General features: G+C 44.5%; 1 protein-coding gene across 1 annotated transcript in view; it reads left to right on the top strand.

The window, feature by feature from the left end:
* CEMIP (cell migration inducing hyaluronidase 1) overlaps positions 1-20,692 on the top strand; it is a 104,962-nt gene extending 84,270 nt beyond the window's left edge. Inside the window, exons 15-29 of the mRNA XM_032122379.1 lie at positions 982-1,051; positions 1,827-1,955; positions 2,663-2,748; positions 5,465-5,596; positions 7,508-7,543; positions 7,632-7,787; positions 9,275-9,455; positions 10,718-10,933; positions 11,836-12,047; positions 12,501-12,686; positions 13,380-13,584; positions 14,334-14,420; positions 14,736-14,893; positions 16,334-16,434; positions 17,067-20,692. Coding sequence (XP_031978270.1) covers positions 982-1,051; positions 1,827-1,955; positions 2,663-2,748; positions 5,465-5,596; positions 7,508-7,543; positions 7,632-7,787; positions 9,275-9,455; positions 10,718-10,933; positions 11,836-12,047; positions 12,501-12,686; positions 13,380-13,584; positions 14,334-14,420; positions 14,736-14,893; positions 16,334-16,434; positions 17,067-17,194 — 2,083 coding nt within the window. The 3' untranslated portion in view covers positions 17,195-20,692. The remainder of the gene's footprint in view (positions 1-981; positions 1,052-1,826; positions 1,956-2,662; positions 2,749-5,464; positions 5,597-7,507; positions 7,544-7,631; positions 7,788-9,274; positions 9,456-10,717; positions 10,934-11,835; positions 12,048-12,500; positions 12,687-13,379; positions 13,585-14,333; positions 14,421-14,735; positions 14,894-16,333; positions 16,435-17,066) is intronic.
* The last annotated feature ends 2,165 nt before the right edge of the window (positions 20,693-22,857 follow it).

The following is a 22,857-nucleotide window of genomic DNA, read 5'->3' as shown; positions in this document are numbered from 1 at the left end:
CCAAATGACACCATAACCTGCCCAATCCATGTGGCTCTGAGGAATGGGATTAGGCTGGAAGACAGGTCACTGTGGAGATACACTGTCCTTGCCCTTGCCTACGCAGCAGGAGGTGGTCTATAAATAATCCAAATTTGTTTATTTCTAGGCCAGTCCCACGCCCAAGATAGTAAAATTTTGCTATGTTTTCATGATAAAGTCAGACAAACGGAAATGCATCAGCAAAATCTGTTGGCCTAAAGCCGCTGCGAAGTCCCTCATGGCAAGATTAAAATAAGGGTCCCATAGATTCATATGCTGCAGAAGGGCATATCTCACCCAGCAAATTTAGGGGTCAGTCTGCTGGCTGAGTGCTGCTTGCTTCCCTTGCCTGTTGGTTAATGAATGCTGTATGTCACAGGATGGACAGTGATGGATTGATCTGTCCTCCTTGATGGGAATCTTTCAATTAAGAGTCTTTTATGTGCATTAGACAAATGAAATGCTTTTGTCCCAAAAGAAATGTGCAGGAGGGTGGGAGCAAATAAAGTTAATGAATCACAGCAGCTCTTGGGAAAGGCACTGGGGTACACTTGGAAAGCCCTTAAGAGGCAATTCATTGGGTCCCTTGATTAAACAAGTCTCTAATGAACCTGAGGGCTTATGTGGGGGCAAAGTTCTTTTCTGTGACTTGTGCAACAACATATTTACCTTATCATAAAACATGACTGACATCTGACAGCTTCATAGCAGGCTTGGAATTGCAGTCGAAATTCCTCATTTAATACTTGGTGTTTTAAAAGATAAGGCCATATTCTCTGTCAAACCACAGAGGACACAAGGTATGAGAAAATAAAGAAAAAACACATTCCTTTTGCCCCTAGGCAGGACCCCTTATCTGGGGAGGTACCGGCCCTGCCCGTGCTGGGGCAGTTGATGGTGACTCTGGTGTGTGCTCAGAAGTGTCATTTTCACGTTATTCTTTGTTTTCCTGACCTGCAGTGCCGTATCCACCTTCTGGATAGCCAACCCACACAACAACCTTATAAACTGTGCAGCTGCTGGATCTGAAGTGAGTGCACAAGTTTCTTACTTGGTAACAGCTCAGGCCAGCGACAGCCCTGCAAGGCTGAGGGAGGCTCTCACTGGGATAAAACCTGCTTTTGTGACACAGATATCTTTGAAGCTTCTTGATCGAGACATGCATTAATGTGGCTGGTGCCACCAATAAAAATAATGTTTTCCCTTTCATTCCACACTTCTTGTCACTTGCCATTTCTAGAGCTGGATTTAACAAAATTTCACAGTGTGCAGCCTGAATAAATTAAATAAATGTGACTGTGGAGACACAGAGAAGCCTTTGGCAATGATATTGTTGATTGCAGTACAATAATGGTGCTCTGAAATTTCAGGCAGCCCTAATGCTAATTCCACAGGCATTTTTGGTCACATCAGGAGCCCTTATTGTCCTGACAAGACATAAAAACAAGATAACCAAGCCTAAACCAGAGAGATGTGGTCTTTCCAAAGCTTCCAAATCTCGAGTACCTAGATTAGGACTCCTTGATAAATCTTTAGGTAACTAAATAAAAATTATTTGATTTTTAAGTTTCAAAAGTCTCACTTATGCTTCAATATGGATGCCAAAACTTAACCTAAGGCACCCTGAAGATCAGAAGGGTGAATGTCAGTGTTCATGTGCATTAAACTCTTTGCTGCAGAGCGTTACATGGGTCAAAAGCTGTGATTTCCCCTGAAATCTTCTGGCTTACGCCTTGTGGCTTTGCTGAGCTCTCCTGGGGCTAGTGCAGACCAGCGAAGTCTCAGATGTCCCTTCTCTCTCTCAGGAAACAGGCTTTTGGTTTGTCCTGCACCACGTGCCGACAGGCCCCTCGGCAGGCATGTATTCCCCCGGCTACTCCGAGCACATGCCGATGGGGACGTTCTCCAACAACCGCGCGCATTCCAACTACCGGGTGAGTCTGCGCGCAACGGGAACGCTGCCCTCGGAACAATCACCCTCCCCTCGCTCCAGCTCCCGGGGCCTGCAAGCTGTCAGTGCCTGTGCCTTCTGTTTCTCTCAGAGCTCCTGCACGCTTGTTTGGGTCTGCAGATAAGGCAGCTCGCGGGCTGGCGTGGGAGCGCTCGGAGCCCACCAGCACCGGCTCCGCTTTGCCTCTTGGGCATCCAGAGCGGCTCTCCCCTCTGCTCAGGCTGCTTCCCTGCCTCTGTGCTCCCAAAATACTGCCTCCAGGAGCATCTGTTGGCAGCTTGTCTAATTATACACCTGCCCTGCCAACGCTGGCAATTAACTGAACAGCTTCTAGAGGGATAAATACGGCCGCTGTGTCTAATCGCCTTCTCTGCGTATTTGCTCCCTTGGCGTGCCATGGTGTGGGGCTGTGTGTTGCTCAGGGCTTTAGACTGCAGCAGAGGGTTCATGTGTATGGGAATACATGCAATTATGAGAAAAGTGCAGCTTTTGAAATGTGCCACAAGTTTGGGGGGTATATGCAGGTCTGGATAGTCCTGGCAGCCCTCTGTTTCAGATGCTATTAACAGAAGCTGTTCTTAGCATCATGTGAGTGACTTTGGCTTAGAACAATTGGAGGTAGAGTCTGGAGATGGAAAGAGCTGTAAAATTTATAAATATACTGAGATAATTGCATTTGTTTCCCTTTAGGCTGGAATGATCATCGATAATGGCGTTAAAACCACCCCAGCCTCTGCCAAGGACAAAAGACCTATCCTGACGCTGATTTCTGGGAGGTAAAGTGTTTTGCATGGTTTGGTTTGGAAAAGACTTCTCTAAAACACTGACTGAAAGCTATGATATTGCCCCAAGGAAGCTCACAATAATCATTGCAATGCCTTTGGGGTGGCTCTTTTTGAGGAAAGGTCTTCACTTAGATACATTTTGCCATTTCTAACTTCATCTCTCCATTCTCCTTTATAAGGGACCCTCAACACCCACACCCCTCTGGAGTCATGCTTGTTCTTTAGCTCTGAGCTGAGCTGGTGTCGATGTTACATCTGCTCTAGGGTGTTCCATTGACTTTTGAATTTTTTAGATAAGCAAGAAAATTCACTGCCTGGTCAGCAGTCCCTCTGGGCAGAACCTCCTGCAAGAGTTTCTTAGGAATAAGAAATTAATATTTCTTGGGAATGCTATTGCTTTTGTTCATTCTTTTAGAACCCACTTGAACAGGAAGGGCTTATGGCATAGGCTCACACTTTGATTTCAGATTTCGGTCTAGTTCCAGGTCTGACCCTGCAATAATATTCACAATTAAACATGCAGAGCAATCCTTTCTTTCTGCTGCTGTGCACAGCCCCTGTGTGGTGTAATGGAGTAATTTAGAAATACTGGAAACCTCTCTATAGACTGTATCATATCAGCAGACCTACTGCTGGTGGCTGGTGGTCTGGTGGCTTCTGAGAATTCCCACTCTTTTCCCCAGAGGTGGCCCCAGAGGAGGCTGATGAAAGGACTGCACTTGCACCCTTCTATCTCATTAGAGGTTGAGTCTGGCTCTTAACTTAGTTACCAACCCCCAGACATGTAAAAGGACTTAAATATTCTCAAATTTCATAGTTTTCTTTCCTGACAGACCAATTGCCTCCAGTTGCACCCTAACCTACATTCCCCCACGAATGCGTTTCTTGACAGAAGAAACCATGTAAGGAAGAGAAACCTTCTGAAAGCCTCTGCTCAGCAGGGGAGAATGACAACTTTATCCTTTTCTCCTTCCCATCTCTGGTGTGTGGGTTACCCAGACTACTGTAGTCATGCACTGGGCAAGCATGACAGGGGTGAGATCAGTCTTCCTCCCCAGGGGAGCCCAGCCAGGAGCTCAGATATCAGTTATCCACACCACCCCGGTGCCCTGGCTAGCAGCTGGTGCTAACAAGATGTTCAAAAGTGAATGTTATTTACATTATTTTAATGTTCACTTAATTTAATTGATTAATTCAATGGTAAAAGTAGCTGCTAAAAAAATAACTTAAGAGCAGCCTGCTCTTGGGAGCCTGATGCTGCTTTTCCATGCACACGTGCCTTGGGGAACTGCCTGCTGCCGCAGGCGCAGTTAGTGGTTACAAAAGGCAATTTCTCCCTTGCCATACAAGGGCAGGAATGGCCCCTGGAAGCCAAACAATTCATAATGAAGTCATGGTTGTGCTCAGGGATTACCCACCAGCATAGGCTGCAGCTCAGGTTATTTATTCCATTTTCCACTTTTCACCTGTCAAGACTGAGCCGCTGAATAAATGACTAAAGTTGGGCTGGCTGCGGCAAACTGTGAGCTGGGATGGACAGTGACAGAGTTGGAGAGATTATTCTGCCTTCAGTTAGAGCATGAAATGTCCAAGTCAAATTCTGGACCCTGTAGTGTTCCTCCAGTTATCATGGATGTGAATGAAATTGGAATCCATCTCAAGATATCTGTACTTAACAATGCCTGGGGAATTCACAAGAGCTGATACTAAATCTCTCTCTGAACGTAAATTCACAGTGATGAAACTGCCAAAGCAATATTCATTTACTGGAACCCTATCAGCCTGATGCTCAGTTTTAGATTGATATGATAGCTTATTAAGCAAAGCAAAGTGCTATTGAATATCTGTTAGCAATTTGACAGCTTGGCCTCGCTATCCATTGGTGAGGAATGAATTTTAATCTCTGGACCATCCGTTGCTGGCACAGAGTTGGATACTCATCTGTCAGGTTTTCTAAGCTGTGTAGTGTGATGGAGGATGCTCCTCCAACAGCAGAAAGGAGAGTGGTGCCTTGGGATGGGGTAAATGACAGCCAAGCTCAGCATCACCCTGCTCTGATCCTGTGGCCCAAGCAGTGGCTGTCAGGGAGCAGCTGAGGGCACACATCGCTGCAGTTTCTACTTCTGCTTTTTTTGCTACATCAGGCCAATATTTCATCACACTGAGAACTTCAGGGTTAATAAATCTTGTACGTGTGTCCTGTGTAGTGGGAGTAGTGAAGGACATACTCTCAGCCCCTCTCCAAGATTTTTAAATTTCTTTCCACAGCAAGAAAAATTTGGCAGTGGTACTCATGGCCACAGTATAGCCAGAGTTAGGAGATAAGAATGCTCAAAAGGGAAAACAAAAGGATATTTATCTAAATAATAGGAATGTGCTAAAGGATAGCAGTAAGGGATTAAAAAAAAAAAAAATCACAAACTTTTGGGAGCAATAATAAACTTTCCATGCTTTCAGCAATATATCAGCAATACAATACCGGAAAGGTGAAAGGAAACTTGGAGCAGGTCTTTACAACTGCCTTGCCTGGACCTTCCTTCCCTTGGCAGCTGGGTCTGGCCATCACAGCTTGAGTAGACATGCTACGTGGATGGACTGTGGTCCCAAAGCTGTTCCTGAGTTACCATAAACCAGATGTTTAGCAGGGCCATGCAGCGAGCAAGGCCACCTTCCCTCACCAACCTTTCCTCTCTCCTTCTGCTTGCAGGTACAGCCCACACAAGGACGCTGATCCTTTGAAGCCCAGGGAACCTGCAATAATCGAGCGCTTTATTGCCTACAAGAATCAGGATCACGGGGCCTGGCTGCGAGGTGGAGATGTGTGGCTGGACAACTGCCAGTGAGTTTTGCCTTATTTCAACTCTCAGAGTTCAGCCTGGTGTTTATGGCAAGCATAGCTGTGGTTCAGACTATTTATATCGCTTTGCACCTTTCATATGGCCAAGATTGGAATAAAGGTGAAATGTTAAGCCAGCACAGGCATTATTTTACACAAACAAAACCTGCTTTGTCTGAGCTGAGGATCCCTCAGATTGTTTCTCTGTGTGATGCTGACCAGCATTCAGAAATGGTCACAATACACAGACACAGACACACAGATGCAAAAAACTAAAAAAAAAAACCTGTTTTTTTTAACTTGAAAAATGAGGTGCTTTGCAAAGAAAACAGCGAAATGCACCACCTTTCCTGGCTCAGCCTGGTCACAGATCAGTTTTATGTGGTTCAGTGTTATGCTGAATAAGCAGGTACTGATGAAGCAGACATAAAACTATGCATCACAGCAGCACGGGAGAGAGTCTGGGCAAGTGTGTGTTGTGCTCTTTGAAGGCCATTTCCTGTGCTGGCCAGAGCAGATATTTGTTTTGCACTTGAAAACAGATGATCTGCTGCAGTTTCTGTTTCTGAGCCAGGCTTGTGATATCAATCCCAGCGAGGAGGAGAAAAAGGAAAAAGGCCCTTTAGGAGGCATATTGTGATAATCCTGGTGGGAATGGCTGCCATGCTGATATCTGGTGTCCAATTCCCACCCAGAGCTGCCTTACCTTCATGTGACCCAAACCTCTTAAAGCAACCAGTGGGATAAGCTGGCAATAGGGACCTGGTGAGAATGGGTCTGTAGCAGGACAGTCAGAAATGTTTTATTGGGCAATACATTTTGTGTTTCTTATGACTCACAAGTATCCAGCCCGCTCTGTGGCCAGCAAGTGTTGTCCTCACAGATCCCACTCAGGTCACTGGGACATTTGCATTGCTGATGGAGCAAAGGCAGCGTGTGGAGGGTGCTAAAACACCGAGTGCTTTATGAGTTTCCAGCAGCAAATCTCCGAGTGTGTGTGAATTGGAGGAAGCAGCCATCAAACTGTAATTGTCTTTATAGCCAGAGTCATTTCCATTTCTATTGCCACAAAAAGACTTATGTATCCCATTAACGAGGCCAGCGTTAATGTGGCCTGAAGGGAAGCAAGGAGGTGATAGGATGGGAAGGGCTGCCACCTACAGACAGCAGCACAGTGAGGGGATCTGCTCCCAAACCACTGCCAGGATCAGTGACAGACGTGGGAAGTGACTCCGGTGTGAAGACACCATCAAGACTGACTCAAACTATCAATTCTCTGTAGCCTTTCTCTAAGCAGGAGTCATGGAACAACAACTTTGGTTTATCTTATCTTGAAATTTCAACAAAATGGAATGATATTCTAATTTTTGCTTTTATTTTTAATGAGGAAGCTCTGATCTCTGTATTCCTGTTGATGAAAGAGGAGCCAAGCTTCTCTCTTTTTATCTCCTTGCAAAGCTCTTTTATGGAAGCACCTTTTGAAACATGAAGAAAGGGAAGCACAGCGTGTAAGGCAAAGCACCATTAAATAATAAAAGCTAGTTGGAGAGGGAAATAAGCATGATTTTTTTGTCTAACAGAGAAAAGTGTGTGATCATAGACAAAGGGATAAAGCTTTATCAGGCAACTGATAAAGTTTATCATAGTAAACTGTGGCTAATAATCACCATCTTAACCCCAGCTGGAGCAATCAGGTGCGTGTCTGCTGCTTCATGTGATCTGCATACACTGCAAGATGGGCCGAAAGAGATCTTCTAAAACTGAACAGGGAGCAAGTCTGGAAAAACCCAAGTTCCCTCTGAGCCCTTATAGTAATTAATCCCTGCTGTCCTCCACTGGCTTGCTTGTTGTAGTTTGACATGATAAACCAAAGCAAACCCGATCTCTTCTGAAGCATCTCTCTTTTCGTTGCAGGTTTGCTGACAACGGCATTGGCCTGACCTTGGCGAGGTGAGTGTGGCACAGGCTGTGTGGCAGCTGGGCACAGTGGTGGGGCTGGGTGTGAGCAGCCCTTTCACCTCCAGCCCTTTCTTCTTAGTGGTGGGACCTTCCCTCACGATGATGGCTCAAAGCAAGAAATCAAGAACAGCCTGTTTGTTGGTGAGAGTGGAAACCTGGGCACGGAGACAATAGACAATGAGATCTGGGGGCCTGGAGGTCTGGATCGCCGGGGAAGGACCCTGCCCATCGGCCCGTAAGTTGAGCTCAGCACATCAAAGCACTCACTGTTCCTGCTCCCAGCACAAACTCCAGCCCAATGTGGTTTCCTCAGCGCTGCTCAGTTTAATAACCATTCACAGAAAGGAGTTCATTTCATGTCTCCCAATCCCAGAGCCCTCACTGTGCAGCTGCTGCTGGCAGGTACATCCTTGCAGGCTGCCAAGACACATCAAGCTCCTCTTTCCTTCCCCCTCCCCTTTGCAAGAGGATTTGAGAGGACAGCAAGAGGACTCTGTGCTAGCAGGGCACCTCTGTATGTGTGATCAGCAGTGCTGAGCAATGCGACAATCTCCATCAGCTGCCAGGAAGGCTCCTAGAAGCCCCTTCCTAGGCTTGGACTGTGGTCATGGATGTGCTCAGTGCTGCTGTTACAGTTGCTCCTGCAAAGGACTTTGATGCCTTTGTTAAGTAGTTTTGAAATGGCCAGTGAACTTCATGTGTGGCCTCTTCCTAGACCTTAGTCCTACAGATTGGTTTGGAAGTGCAGTGCTTTAGCTTCCTAAAAACACAGTTATCCTAGCAGTAGCCCCACAGTGAGCAAACAGCTCAGCTGATGCTTTTCTGCCATATTGCAGGCCTCAATTTTGCTGTCAGCAGTGATGCTGGGGGCTTATTATAAACCATAGCAATCATGAAAACCCAATCTGCTATGACTCTCCTAACATCCTTTACACACACACACATATATATAGACATACCTCATCTTGGATGTTGTATGCAGAAACTCAGAGCAAATGCACTGGAGCAGGCAGGAATTCTCTAAGGGATCATATGAGGAAGGGATCAAATTTATTTATCATAAGTGAAATTTGAAATGTCTTTTCTTAGCCTCTTAAAGAGCTTAAGCATCTTGATCATTTAATTGGTGTCGTCTTTACCTTGTAGATGCTATCAGAAAAGGCTGATAAAGAATAATTAATCTGCCCCTTCAACTCTTCTTAGCTTTATAGACTGTAGGACCTTTCCTTGTTTTCAAAACCACTTTTTTTATTGCAGTTGATTTGCAATGCTTCTCTCCAAATCCCTTTGAAAGATGTGGTGGGCCTTCTTTTAGCCCAGCAATTACTCAGCCCAAGGAGTCTGCACAGCTCTGCTGAGTTTCGGGTTTCACTGCTGCAGAACTCATTTCTGATGGCAAACACGAATTTATTCATCTTTAGGTCAGTGCTTTGGCATTGCTGTAAGTTCCTTCCCTGGAGGAGCACAGACTAAATAAAGATGATCTGTTCAACACAAGAGAACGTGAGCTGAACTTGCAAGGATAAGAGGACTTCACAGAGCTGAAAAGGAGGGAAATCCCTTCTCTTCCAAAGCAGGAACTTGGGAGGCATCCTATGGGCTGCAAGAAATGAATGCAGCTGAGAAACAAGCGCTGTGGGACTGTGCGTGTCTAGAATACACCTCCTGCTGATGCTAACGTGTCATGACCAAGTCTCTCTGTCTCCTCCAAATGTATTTTAGGGATTTTCCCATCCGGGGCATTCAGTTCTACGACGGACCCATCAACGTCCAGAACTGCACGTTCCGCAAGTTCGCGGCGCTGGACGGGCGGCACACGAGCGCCCTGGCCTTCCGCCTCAACAACGCCTGGCAGAGCTGCCCCAACAACAACGTCACCGGCATCCACTTCGAAGATGTCCCCGTGAGTCACCCTTCCCAGAAAGCCCTTTCAGCCTTGGAAATGGGGTTGTGGGCAAAATGGGGAAAAACGTAAGATCTTGGCGTTTGTCTTTGCCAGAAGTTTAACAACAACAGGAAAAAGGGAATTGGGTGGGTGCGATAGCAAGAAAATGCAATTCTCTGTCAGGTTTGCAGCAAAAGAGGTGCAGGTGTCAGTAAAAATAAAAAACAAACCAAAAATAGTGACAATGGAGTGAATAATTTCCTTTTCTGTACAACTCAGAAACTGAAGAATCAGCCCCCCTTTATTTTCAACAGTGGTATAATATAAAAGCAACAGCAGAAGGAAGTCTGTTCTGAAAGGCCTGACTGACCTAGAAGCAGAAAATACTGATTTTGGGGAACAGCCAGTGAAACTGAGCTGATGCAGGGTAATTCTGCAGCCCTGCACACCAGGGTAATTCCAGACTCCAGTTCTGCAGACGTAAATGAGAGCAAAGTCCAGCCAAAAAGGGTTTGCCAAACTTTGAATTACAGTATGAACCTCTGGGTGCTGGTCTGAACCCATCCTAGGGCCTGTTCTTTTGAGTTATTTTTGTATTTGCCTGCACAAATACATGCTAACTGCTTTGCTGAGGTTCACCTTTAGCAGCTGTTGAATCCAACTGCCAAACACTACAAACAAATAAATAAATAAAGTGGTTGGGCTGAAATTATGTGTGTTGCCTAATTTTCAAAAAAACTAGCAGGCTTGCTCACAGGTCAGGAAAAGTGCTGACTAGGTGCCAAACATGATGGGAAAGGCAAAATTCCCCTAAAAGTGTTGGTTGGTCACTCTCACATTGCACGAGGCAGGCTGGTGACATGATATTTATTTATGCTGGATAAAAATATCAGTCAGAAGTTGCCTGAGCAGCCATTTCCCAGAGGAGGTCGCTGACTATTCCCCACATTGGTGTGACTTCATGTGGCTTTGGAACCTTAGAACTGTGTTAGCCAACAATGAGTGAAGTGGCTCTCGTGAAATCGTCCCGTCTCTTGAACCCTCCTCCAGAATTTTAAAACAAACCTTCCCACTGCCGAGGCTGAAATTCTGGTTATTTTAGCCTTTCCCCCATGGTCAGCAGGGAAATGTGTGTCTGCTCTGCCTGACAAGTCAAACACACCTTTTAAGTCAGAAAACGGTGATTTGAGCCGCTGTAGTGGCCAAAAGCATCCTTTGCTTGTACTCTAAGTGATGGATTCCTTTCTGGAGATGTAAATGTGTTTCACTGCTTTGTTTAGATTACCTCAAGAGTCTTCTTTGGAGAACCTGGCCCCTGGTTCAATGATCTGGATATGGATGGTGACAAAACATCAGTTTTTCATGATGTAGATGGTTCTGTGTCAGAATATCCAGGCTCATACCTGATCAAAGAAGATAACTGGTTGATCAAGCACCCTGACTGCATTGATGTGCCTGACTGGAGAGGTTCCATCTGCAGTGGGCACTTTGCTCAGGTAAGGCTGCTTACCTTGCAGTATCATTATCACTTTGGCTTATTTTAAATTTCTTGGCACTTTAAAGCTGGACCTTTAGAAATGGACTTTCTTTACGGTGCTCAGTGTTTATTTATCAGCATGTCTGCACAGGTGGCTTTGAACATGAGAAATACTGTGGTATATTTTCAGAAACTTTGGCCTTGGCTGCCGACAGCTCCAACAGCTTCTGCCTGAAGCCTCCTGAGAGCTCCATGGCCATTCACAGATTAATATTCATAAATCCATGGGCTGTCAGCTAGTTATTTTTCCCTGATTTATGGAGGGAAGTGTTGCCCACAGTGTTATGGGAAATGTGCTGATCAGTCAAAATTAAACTTCAGCTTTCCTGGTCTTTCATCCCGTGCGTGACCACCAAACCATTCCTCCCACCACAGGAGTGCTGAGTGCCACTGCCATGAGAGCCCTCACTTTCCTCTGCTGAGAGTGCCTGGTTTTGTCTTGGGTGTTGCAACAGTTGGGGTTTTTCTGTGTAGTGCCACTGCAGCCAATTTCTAACCACTGAGCTGGGTTTCAGGCTTCTGAAATCCAGACAGAAGGGTCCTTGTTCAGCACAAGTCAGATGTCTGAGGTAGATACTGTCCTGCTGCTGAGGGCTGCAGGATGCTGTGGAATATCTCAGCCCTGCTGCAGCCTCTGGCACATGCACTTGAACTCAGTGGATGAGGAAATGAGCCTTTTTTTTTTCTGAAAACAGTTTGCTTTGTTGAAACAGAAGCCTAAGGAATTGAACATAAGTTCACAGCACACAAGTCCCTGCCCAGCACGCAGGGCTTGCACCAGCTCACATCTATTGAGTATCTGAACCTTTCGGTGTAGTTCATCAAACCCTTGGTGATCTTTTCTTTTTTTTTTCCATCTAGATATACATCCAAGCCTACAAGCCAGCCAACCTGAAAATGAAAATAATAAAAAATGACTACCACAATCACCCACTCTACTTGGAAGGGGCTTTGAGCAAAAGCACTCATTACCAGCAGTATCAGCCAGTTATAACTCTGAGGAAAGGCTACACCATCCACTGGGACAAGACAGCCCCTGAAGAGCTGGCCATATGGCTCATCAACTTCAACAAGTGAGTGATCTGAGTTCCAGCATTCCAGCCCAGTAATGTAACTGCACATTTTTAATGGGTGAGGTCATCACCTCATGAGCTCTTCCAGAATGAACATTCTTGTTACAGGAAGTCCATTGAGTTCACCATCTTTTCAGGAGACATCTCAGATTCCTGTTTCCTCCCCTGGGAAGCCCTGTAAGATAACACAGTTCATTTTTGGAAGTTCAGAGCTGATTCATTCCTGGTGACATGGAAGTCACAGGTGTAGAAGTCAGGAGCAGATCTGCCCTGCATTGCTTAACTAACCCATGGTTGTTATGTCTAATTTATGTTGATCCATTCTAAACCATGAAAATTTTAACTGGACAGGAAAAAAACTTATTGTGAATTATTTAGTTTGGCTTCCAGCACGCCCGGGAAAATAATAGTTATGTTATAGCTTGTTACATTGCAGGTCTTTGCTATTTTTAGGAATGACTGGATCCAAGTAGGGTTTTGCTATCCTAAAGGGACGACGTTTTCCATTCTCTCAGACATCCACAACCGTCTCTTGAAGAAAACATACAAAACTGGAACTTTCTACAGAACCTCCCAAATGGAGAAATTGGAGCACAGATATCCCACCAAAGGATACTACTACTGGGATGAGGACACTGGGTAAGCTAGCAGGCCTTGCTGATTTGGACAATGCTTTGGGAATGCTGCTGGAATTGTGAGCCACTTGGCTGATGCAGGGATCGCAACAAAACCAGAAAGGTTTTCTGGGAATGTGACCAGTGTTTAATTTTCCTGGGACTCCCATGGCTGCCAGTCATTCACAGCCTCTGCTGCACTGCCAATTACTCTGGGAAATGCTTTGCCAAGTGAATACAAATTAGAAAAGAAAAAAAGAAAGACAAAAGCAAAGTGCAGACCATGAAACTTAACTGAAGACATGCACAGCCCTCGTTGTTTTGAACAGCAACTATTATAAACACCATGAGGGGGATGCACAGGAACTAAGTGTAAAACCTGTTACTTTAAAGGATTAAAATAATGGGAAAGAAAGAAAGACCTAAAACACAATGCATGTATTTCTACATATACGTATCACTATAGAATAGAGCTCCCAGGGTGTTCAGGTGCTATCTGATTTCTCTGTTTTACTTTCCCTGAGCTCCCTAAAGCATTTCTGAGATGAGTGTTCCCTTTTATTTGCATGTGGGATGTTGGGCACTGTAAAACATGGTGCCAAGGGCTGCAATGAAAATTACTGCAAAGCGTAGGAGGGAGTCCACCAAAACTGGGGGTCAGTATTCTTTTGCACAAAAGGTTTGAAGCATGCTGTTTGGTTTTTTCTCCTGCCTGCAGGCTGCTGTTTCTGAAGCTCAAAGCTCAGAATGAGAAGGAGAAATTTGCTTTCTGCTCTGTAAAGGGCTGTGAACGAATAAGAATCAAAGCAGTGATCCCAAAGACAGCTGGTGTCAGCGACTGTGAAGCCACAGCCTATCCCAAGTACATTGAGACACCAATAGTGGAAGTGCCAATGCCGAAGAAGCTCTCTAGTGCACAACTGGTAAAGCAGCTGATTTCTTATCACAGAATCATTGCTCGTGTAAATCTGGCACATATTGTGCCCACAGACATAGAAAAACTTTGGGCCAGGGTCAGTATATGCTGTGCCTGATTTTCTGAAATGGTTCAGGCATGTGAAATAATATGAAACAGATTCTTGCAATGTGCAGAGAGGCACATGAGGCTTGGGTTGAAGCTGGATACTTGGTCTTTTGGGGCTCTGATGTGATGTGCTGTGCTTGAAAGCACAGGGTGAAAACTGATGATCTGGAAGACAAGTCGGTCCAGGGAATGTGACTCTGGAGCCTCCAGCTCCTCCAGGCTGCAAGAACAGCAGTGACAGACAGGGGACTGCATAGCTGAGTTGAATTTTTCTCATTTGTATAATGCACAACACAGTCTCCTGTATCCAGTCTGGTTTGGGGGGGAAAGCAGCAAATCTGTTATTTGGGTTTTTTCACTCACCACCCTTGAAACAGGAATGCACAGCAAAGCCTTGGAGAGCTATGTGTTAGTTCTGCAAAGTAAGAATCACTGCCATTTGGTGGAACAATTTAACTGGTGACAGGATGAGCAGAGAGGTTACCATTGTGCCCAGTTTCATCAGCAATTTAATTTGGCAAGTCAGTGCTTATCAGGTTGCTTCCTTGTTGATTGAATTTCAAGGTTTGAAATGTTTTCATTGAAAATGCAGCATTCAGGTAATGGACATTCTCACTAGAAAATCTGTTTTTTTCGTTTTGCAAACAGAAGACCAAGGACCACCTAATAGAAGTGAAAATAGAAACTTATAAGAAACAGTATTTCCACCTGAAGGATGACTTTGCATACATTGAGGTGAGCAAATCCTCTCAACCACCTTAATGGGGTGCAATTTTAAGATACTTGCTTCATCTTCATAGAAAGCTTCTTTACAAAGTTACCATGGAGAGTCAAATTCAGGTCATTTCTGCTTTGTGTTTTGGGGAAAAAAAAAAAAGAAGAGTCTGTAACTTCTCCTATTAGGCAGGACTGCTGGACCTCAGAGACCTGGAGCTCTGCCCTTTGACGGAAAGAGCAGTCCCATGACTCAAGACTATCAGTGCTTCTTACAGGTGGTTGTTTGCAACTGTGTTACTGTGAGAGATGAAGAATATTTTTGCCCCTGCACAGGTTGATGGTGTCAGGTTTTTCCTCACTGATGAGGGTATCCAGCTGGTTGTGATTGATGGACACCATGGAAAAGTTGTTGATCGAGTAACATTCAAAAACTCCATTCTACAAGGAATCCCAGCACAGATAGAAAATTATGTCAACAACATCAAAGATCAGTGAGTAAATAATCTGTTGTCACTCAGGTGCAATGTACAAAATGCTGCATAACACTCATCTTCTTCCTGGATTTTATCACTCAACATAGGCCAGACACCCAAAAATGTGGTTTTGTGCCTGATGACTCCAAAAGAGCCCAAATGTGAGCAGGACATGCAGGCAGCAGCAGGATGCAAGCTCTTTGATTTAGAGACTGATTGAGCCCCAGATAATTTGCAGAGCTGCATGTGATTAGTAAACTGCAGAGCTACATTTATGTTGTGGGTTATAGACAAACTGCAGACTTAAATTCACAAAGCACAGATCCATACAGATGTGCACAGCTTGCACATTTTTACTGCCTGTATGTCCTCTCAAATTGCAGATAATTCCACTAATAAAATACATTCCTCTTTGCACATTCCCCTGCACAGACCTAAAGGCTGGATTCTTTTATATTTTAAGTATGGGCAGCCAGGAATGCAGAGTTTTGGAAATGGGTGGTAAGTAGCCAAAAAATGTTCCTGCATCCTGGGGGACAATGGCTTCTTCTGCTGGAAGAATTGGAACCACATCAGAAATCCATTAACCAAAGGGGTTGCTCCCACATTAGCCTGTGGAGTGCTCCTGGGCAGTGAATACATTTAAATGTTATTAAATCTGTTTGGATTTGAAATCTGATATGTAACATTTAATGCAAATATGAGTGCTTTGTTGACGAATCATCTGAAATAGCTGTGGGCAGATCAATATTGTTCTGGCATTTGCTCTAGAGACTTGGGGGAAGCTTGAGCAGAGTGCCATGCAGGTGCAGTCAGATGTGTTTCTATTGTCTTAAATAATTCTAGACGTTCCAAAAATCACACCACAGTAGTTACTTCAGGGAAGCATGGTAATTGCTCACTTTTCTTTCATCCAAAAAATGAGAAGTCTTTTCAGAGAGACCATCATCCTGCTTTAGAAAAAACCCAATCTCAATCCAGGCTACATCCAGTCCTGGTCAGGAATAGTGGTACAATATTAATACACTTTTTAAACAGAAGCACACTGAAAGGAAAAGCATCAGGCCAACAGAAGTCTCAGAGAAGTGAATTACTTCAGGATTAACCTGCTAATGAAAGAACAAGAAATCATTTGAGAGTTGCTAAGGGCATCTCAGGGAGAAGATGGGTCTTTCTGAGCAAAGCAGGATGGAACTGCAGGTTGGAAACATTTAAATCATCCTAGAAAACCATGTTTAAAAATAAAAAGTGTGGCTTCTGTCTGCTTTCTAATGTGTTTTGCATGACTGGAAAAATAATCTATGACCAAACTGTTGGAAAGCATTGAAAGCCATTAAAGCTGAAGCTGCTGTAGTTCATGGGTGTCTGAACAGACAGGCAGGAGTTACCAGTGCTCAGGACAAACAAATGAGGAATGTGTTCTGACTCCATCCATTTACTCATCTCTGTTTCCTTCAGCTCCATAGTGCTGGTGACATCTAAAGGAAGATTAATTTCAAGAGGACCATGGACTAAAATACTGGAGAAACTTGGAGCAGGAGAGGGTTTTAGGTTAAAAGGTAACCACTTTTTTAAAAACTCAGTTCTAACCTCCCATGATTCCAGTAAAGGGGCCTTTTTTCTGCTTCTAAACTTTGTCTTGCTTGTTTCTATCAGCATGTGCTCAAACATCCCGGGACCAGTAATTTATTTATTCAGGAAGGTTGTATCCACTGGAGCTCTGGGTAACAACCTCAGTTTGAAACTGTAAATAGAAAAAGAACTCTGGCAGTTGTTCTTAGAAGTAAATAATTCAGGGAGTTTGATTTTCCAGATTAATTTTAACTAGAAACAATTAACTATTATTCCTTTTAATAATAGGAACATTGAGCCTTTTCCCCCACTAAATGCCCTAAACCAGGATTTTTTACTTGTCTGAACTTGTTTTCAGCTGGTTTTCTCTTGAAGCATTCTGATTAGATGGCACAAAACACTGATTTCAGAGCATCACACATTGCATTAGAATGCAGCTCCCCGTGCACATCGCTGCCCTCAGCTCCGTGAGCTTTGGGCATGGTTCCATCTGGGGGTGTGTGTGTTATACTGGCTCTTGTGCACCCACACCCCTCCAGCCATGGGGTGTAGCCACGCACACAGGTGGGCTTCTGCTGCAGTCCTGGCACACTCTGAATGTATTTGCTCCGATTTGCAGAGAAAATGGCTTTTGTCGGCTTCAAAGGCAGCTTCCGCCCCGTCTGGGTGAAGCTGGTCACTAACGAGGAGTCAGCTAAAATCTACCAAGCACTGCCAATTCCTGTGGTGAAGAAAATGAAGTTGTGAGGACACCCTGCTGTGCTTCCTGGCCGCCAGCACTGCCCTGTGGGACGGACGGACGGACGGACGGACTACTGACCGCTCTGCGTGGGCCTCGCCCGCCTGCGCTGCCAGTGTAGCATTTTGTTGTTGTTGTTGCTGTTCGAAAAGAAATCTCACTGTAAGTAGCTAGCGTGGCCACATGTGACAGAAAAGCCTTCCTCTGTGACCAGCGTGTGTTCTGTGCTCGCCAGCTCAGGCTGGCTCAGGCACCGAGGCCGACTCTCGCAGTGCTGAGCAAGGTCTGAGCTGTTTCACCAGGTGCTGGTTTTATCAGCACCCCTGGGACAGACTGACTTTAGTGCTGCCTCTTAAAGGGGAGTTCTTGGTCTGAAGACCATCGAGGATTATTGCTTTTACCAGCCTCTAAGTTGTCTGAAGAATTTTTCTTTTCCATAGTGTAACTAGCTGCTCACATAGACATGGGATGCCAGTTCAAAGACTGGTTGACAATCTGGGGTAGAAAGAGCGTGTTTCAGTGATTACCTGGATGCTGGGAAGCATAACTGGACAGTAAGCATTTCTCCTAAAGCTTCTGTGAGGTTTGATCAAGCTCTTTGGGGTGTATGTTGTACATGCAACCCACGGCACATAGCTGGGGAAGAGATGACAGAAGGAGTGGACAAAACAGGCCAGCAGAGACTGATGAAACCACCTATTTCTGCTTTCTCAGAAAACTGTGTTTTTCATATGGATCAAGGATTTTTAATGGCGGTTGTGCAAATAGGAAATTTCCCTTCAACAAGCAGCTGCAGGCTAGAAGGAGAGCAATGTCAATTAGCACATGTATTTTCTCAGCCTTTCCCATACAGCCTTTCCCTCTGTATAGCAACGTTCGGGATCACTTTATGGTTTCCAGTTAAAGCCATCCCAATTCAAGGCTTCCAATTTTTAAGTAGGAATCCTGGGACTTACCTTATTCAGCATCCAAGAGCGTGAGCTGTCCTCACCTTTCCCGGGACACCAGAGGGAACAGGATCAGACTGCTCTGCTGTGTGTTGCTTTCTGATCCTGTCCTCAAGCTTAAGACATTATGTCTTAGTCCTCCTGTAAGAGTTACATGAGACATGGATGAGGTCTTTCCAGGTGGCTAAAGAACTAAAGTGGGAATCCCAATGCACTAGTTGGATGTCTTGTATCTCCTTTCCCCCTGCTGCAAACCAGTACCTGGGTAATGAAGGCAGACCAGAGTGAATCAGGACTTTACAGGGGCATCTCTTGGAGCTGGGAAATTAAACATTATCTCGTAAAGCACTGAAAGCATTTCTAGCATTCAGAGATATTTCTATCTGTTGCCCAGAAATACCACAAAGGCGTTTCTGGAGGCTGTGGCTGTTCTAAGAAATCTAGGGGCAGGGGGGAAGTGTGAAAGACATCATGACAAGCTTTTCCAGGAATGTCAGCCTTGCCAGTAGGACTCGGGTTTGTTTCCCCACTTTATCTCTGCCTGTCCCCATTGCCAAATTATTCTAATTGCTGATGGCTACTTTGTTTGTGTAATTAAGTTTTTTTCCCCACAGTATCAAAAATGCTACCTTGCAGTGGCAAGGTAGACTGAAAAGCAAGGATTCTGTGTGTCATTCCAAAGGCTGGGCAGATACTGGTTTAGATCAGTTGCTCTGAAAGTCAAAGCAAGCATGAGCAAAATTGAGATAGTACTGTAGGTTACATTCCCCTCAAGCCTCTCCTGGGTTTTGAAACTGGAAATGTTCTTTTCAGACTTACTACATAATTGTTTTGAATTCACTGAATGTCATGTGTATTGTATTAAAAAAAAAAAAGAAGAGCCAAGCTTTCCCTCCCAGCTTCCCAACAAGAGTCTGTTAATGAATGCTCCTTAGGCATTTGTGCCATTTACAGAGTGAATGGGCAACCTTTGTAAAAGGCAAGTAAGGTGGGGTTTTTTTCCCCCCAAATTGTTATGATAGTTTGGGGATTTCACAAATTATTCCAAGAAAGAGTCAGTCTCACTGGTGGTTCAACCATGATCATCCAAAACGTTTATCTGATATCCCGTGATAGCCAAAACAGGGCCAGATCCATGAAGTTAGGGGGTGACAGGAATTCCCTTGGGTCTGTCAGTTTGGGTTGTCTGAACCTTTTCCCTGCCCTGAGCCAGTGCTGTTGATGCCATTGCAGCAGTGTTGGTGGAACACCCTTGCTGCCAGGAGATGCTCCAAAGCAGGAGTATTTCCTTCACAAGCACTCAGCAGATGGTGGGCAGGAAAGCTGGGCTTGGAATGTGCCTGGAGTGGGATTTGGCTTTGTACAAGCCTCAGTGCCGGGCTTGCCCTCTGCAGTACTCCACTGGCCACGGCCATTTCCCCTCTCCTGCTCTCTGCAAGTGTGAAAATTCCCAGGAGCAACCCACCAGGCTGGTCTATCCCCTAGACTGCTTTGTTCAGCTTCTAGCAGCATGCTGCCTCTGTGCTGAAGTGCAGCTTCTGATTTTACTGTTTTGGGACTTCTCAGGGTGAAATCATAAGACTTGGCTCTAGGAAAAACCTTTTCCTTTTCCTTTCCTAAAAAAAATCTCCCCTTATTAAGAGACGAAAACTTCTAAGCAGCTTGTCCTGTCATGCCGAGCTTGTCACATGGGGCCTGTTTTGGAGCTGGGGAGGGTCTCCCACTGTGAATACGGAGCAGGGACTCACTGCAGCCCGAGGGAGAGCAGAGCACCGTGTGCCAGGGAAATGCCCAGGGCTCCTGCCAACCTGCACGGCCTGGAGTCATCAGGGTGTGCTCTGGAGACAGAATGGAGCCTGGTGCCATCGCCAGGCAGCACGAGCTTTGTGCCACAGGATTCCTGTTTAATCTTTGACTGTTCTAGAACCTGCACGTGCACACTGTGGTTGGTGAATTGCCCGAGTGCTTGTCCTCTGCCCACCCTGTAGAGTCCCTGCACAAGGTGCAGTGAGCCTCCCTGGAAGGTCCTGTTACTGCAGATGTTTCCATGTTTGCCTACACAGTTGCCATTGGTGGAGTGGGGGTTTTTTGATTGCATTTTGTTTGTTTGTCTCTTTGTTTGTTTGGATGTTTGGGTTTTATTGCCTCTGTTCAAATGCTTGTTTTACCTGTCGCCGAAACAGCTGGTCCTTTTTCGGAGTTAGATGTTTGTACATTTTCTTATAGACTTTCCAATGAAAAAAGATATATTTTCTATTAATTTATTACAATGGCACTAAGACAACTAAATTGCAGACATATGAAGCATTTTTACTGGAGTTGAGCATTGTCTAGGTTGTTAAGGAGGTCGGCAATGTGTCTTTTCTGATAATCTGCTTTGCACTTGAAAGCTCTCTATGTCCACAGACCGTGGTGGTGCATTGACTGTCGGGTTTACGATGACAAGAGCTCTTGGGACGTTGTTTCCAAAAGATTGTGGCTTACAACTGAAATAACACGTAGTTGTTTGGAGTACACAATGTTTATCAAAATAAATATTCAGTGCAAATTTCTTATTTTTGTCTCCCTGCTTATTTCAAAAGACAAAACCCAAGGGGCCAGGCAGCCCCTGTGTGAGTTTGTTGGCTGGTCCACACAGACCACAGCACATGTCACTGCCTGGTCACAGCTGCAGGATCTGAGAGAGGGAAGGGAAGGAGATGGGAATGGGCAAGGGGATATTACAGCTATGGGAAAGGCCTGTGCTTGGGGCAGGTGGGGCACTATTGGGTGACAGGCCGGGAAACTGGAATGCACCCTGCCTACTTGAGGGGCTCAGGGGGGATGTGAAGAGGGCTCCCCCACACCTCAGTCCTGCCAGCATGCAGGCAGGCATCACTGCTGTGCCACTGCTGCTCTGTGTGTGTGTGTGCACGTGTGTCTGTGTATCTGGGACCAGAGAGGGGGTGAGTGGATGTCTTACCTAAGATTGAAAAGCATAAAACTATAACATAATCTAATATGTTTAATAAAATGTATTTTAATATTTATATTTTATATTATAAAGATAATACCAATTTTTTAAAAGGGTGTTATAGACTAGAATGGAATAGTTTTTCTTGGAAAAGACCTCTAAGGTCATTGAGTCCAACAGTCATAACCAAGCAATCCCAAGTCCACCAATAAAGCCATGTCCAGAAATGCTACATTATAATATATTATGATTTATTTTATATTTATGATATAATAAATATAACAAATAGGTTATAATACAATAAAGTAAATATAATATAATAATATTATAGTAATATAATATATTAATAATATATTAGTATTAAATATTAATAATATATTATATGTTAATATAATTATTAATGATATATTAATATAATATTATATTAATAATATAATACCATATATTATAATATAATATAATATATATTACATATTATTAGATACATTATATATCATTATACACTATATAATATAGAATATATAACATATATTATATATATTACATATTATTATATATTATATATTTATGTAATTTTTTTCCCCATAGTATCAAAAATGCAACCTTGCAGTGGCAAGGTAGACTAAAAAGCAAGGATTCTGTGTGTCATTCCAAAGGCTGGGCAGATACTGGTTTAGATCAGTTGCTCTGAAAGTCAAAGCATATATTTATATATATATTTTTATATATATAATATATAATATATAATATATAACATATAACATATAACATATAACATATAAATTATATATATTATATGCATATATAATATATATAATAATATATAATATCTAATAAAATATATCACATATAATATATAACATATATAAAATATATATTATATGTATATATAATAATATATAATATCTAATAAAATATATAATTATTATATTATATTATAATATAGTACAGTATATATTAAATTAATCCGGACCAGGCCGTTCCCTGGCCGCGCGCGCCCTCCCGTGGCCGCGCCCGGGCTCCGCTCCCGGCAGGGACATTCCTGCTCAGCCGCTCCCGGGCAGCAAGCGCCAAACGGAGCGGTGACAGCTCCTCTCCCACCTACGAGCTGTAGGGATGCTCCGTCCGCTGCTTCACGGAGCTTTGACTCTCCCCCATCCTCTGGCCCGCAGGAAACGCTGTTTGTCCGTGTCCCCCACCGCAGCGCTTTTTATGCAGCCCCCGCAGGCTGTCAGAGCAGCCCGTCCATCACCTCCGCCTGTAGCTGAACCGCCGGGAGGGGTCCCGGCTCTTTCAGCCTGCAAGGGCTGGATGGCGCTGGAAGGGCGATGCCAGCACCTGTGTCAGGGGCTCTTCTGCCACACCGCCTTGGGACCGAAGGATGGGGGAGGGATGTGCACAAACCACCGCTGCAGCCACACCCTTCCTTCTTCTTGCATGGCTTCCTCACGAAACACCTTCAGAAACTCCTCCCTCTGGTGACCCCTGTCCGTGGCACAGAACCCGGCACGTACACTCGCTGTACAACCTTAAAAACAAAGCACCAGGGAGGGCTCCAGCACACTGCAAACAGATCGGTTTGCGATTTCTGAGTGTAAATCTCAGCTGGGGTGTCTCAGCACTGTCAGGACACGGTAAGAGGCCTGTGATAAGGGAATAGTGACAGGACTCAAGAGGAAATTGCTCGGGAGGAAGTCCCCTACACATAAATCTCTCTCTTCCTTTGTCAGAGGGTGTAATGTGAGATCACGATGACATTACCAGCAGCACC

Source organism: Corvus moneduloides, chromosome 13, assembly GCF_009650955.1.
Source record: "Corvus moneduloides isolate bCorMon1 chromosome 13, bCorMon1.pri, whole genome shotgun sequence".
Taxonomy (NCBI): domain Eukaryota; kingdom Metazoa; phylum Chordata; class Aves; order Passeriformes; family Corvidae; genus Corvus; species Corvus moneduloides.
Note: the sequence above shows the minus strand (reverse complement) of the source record. Positions and strands in the feature narration are given on the sequence as shown.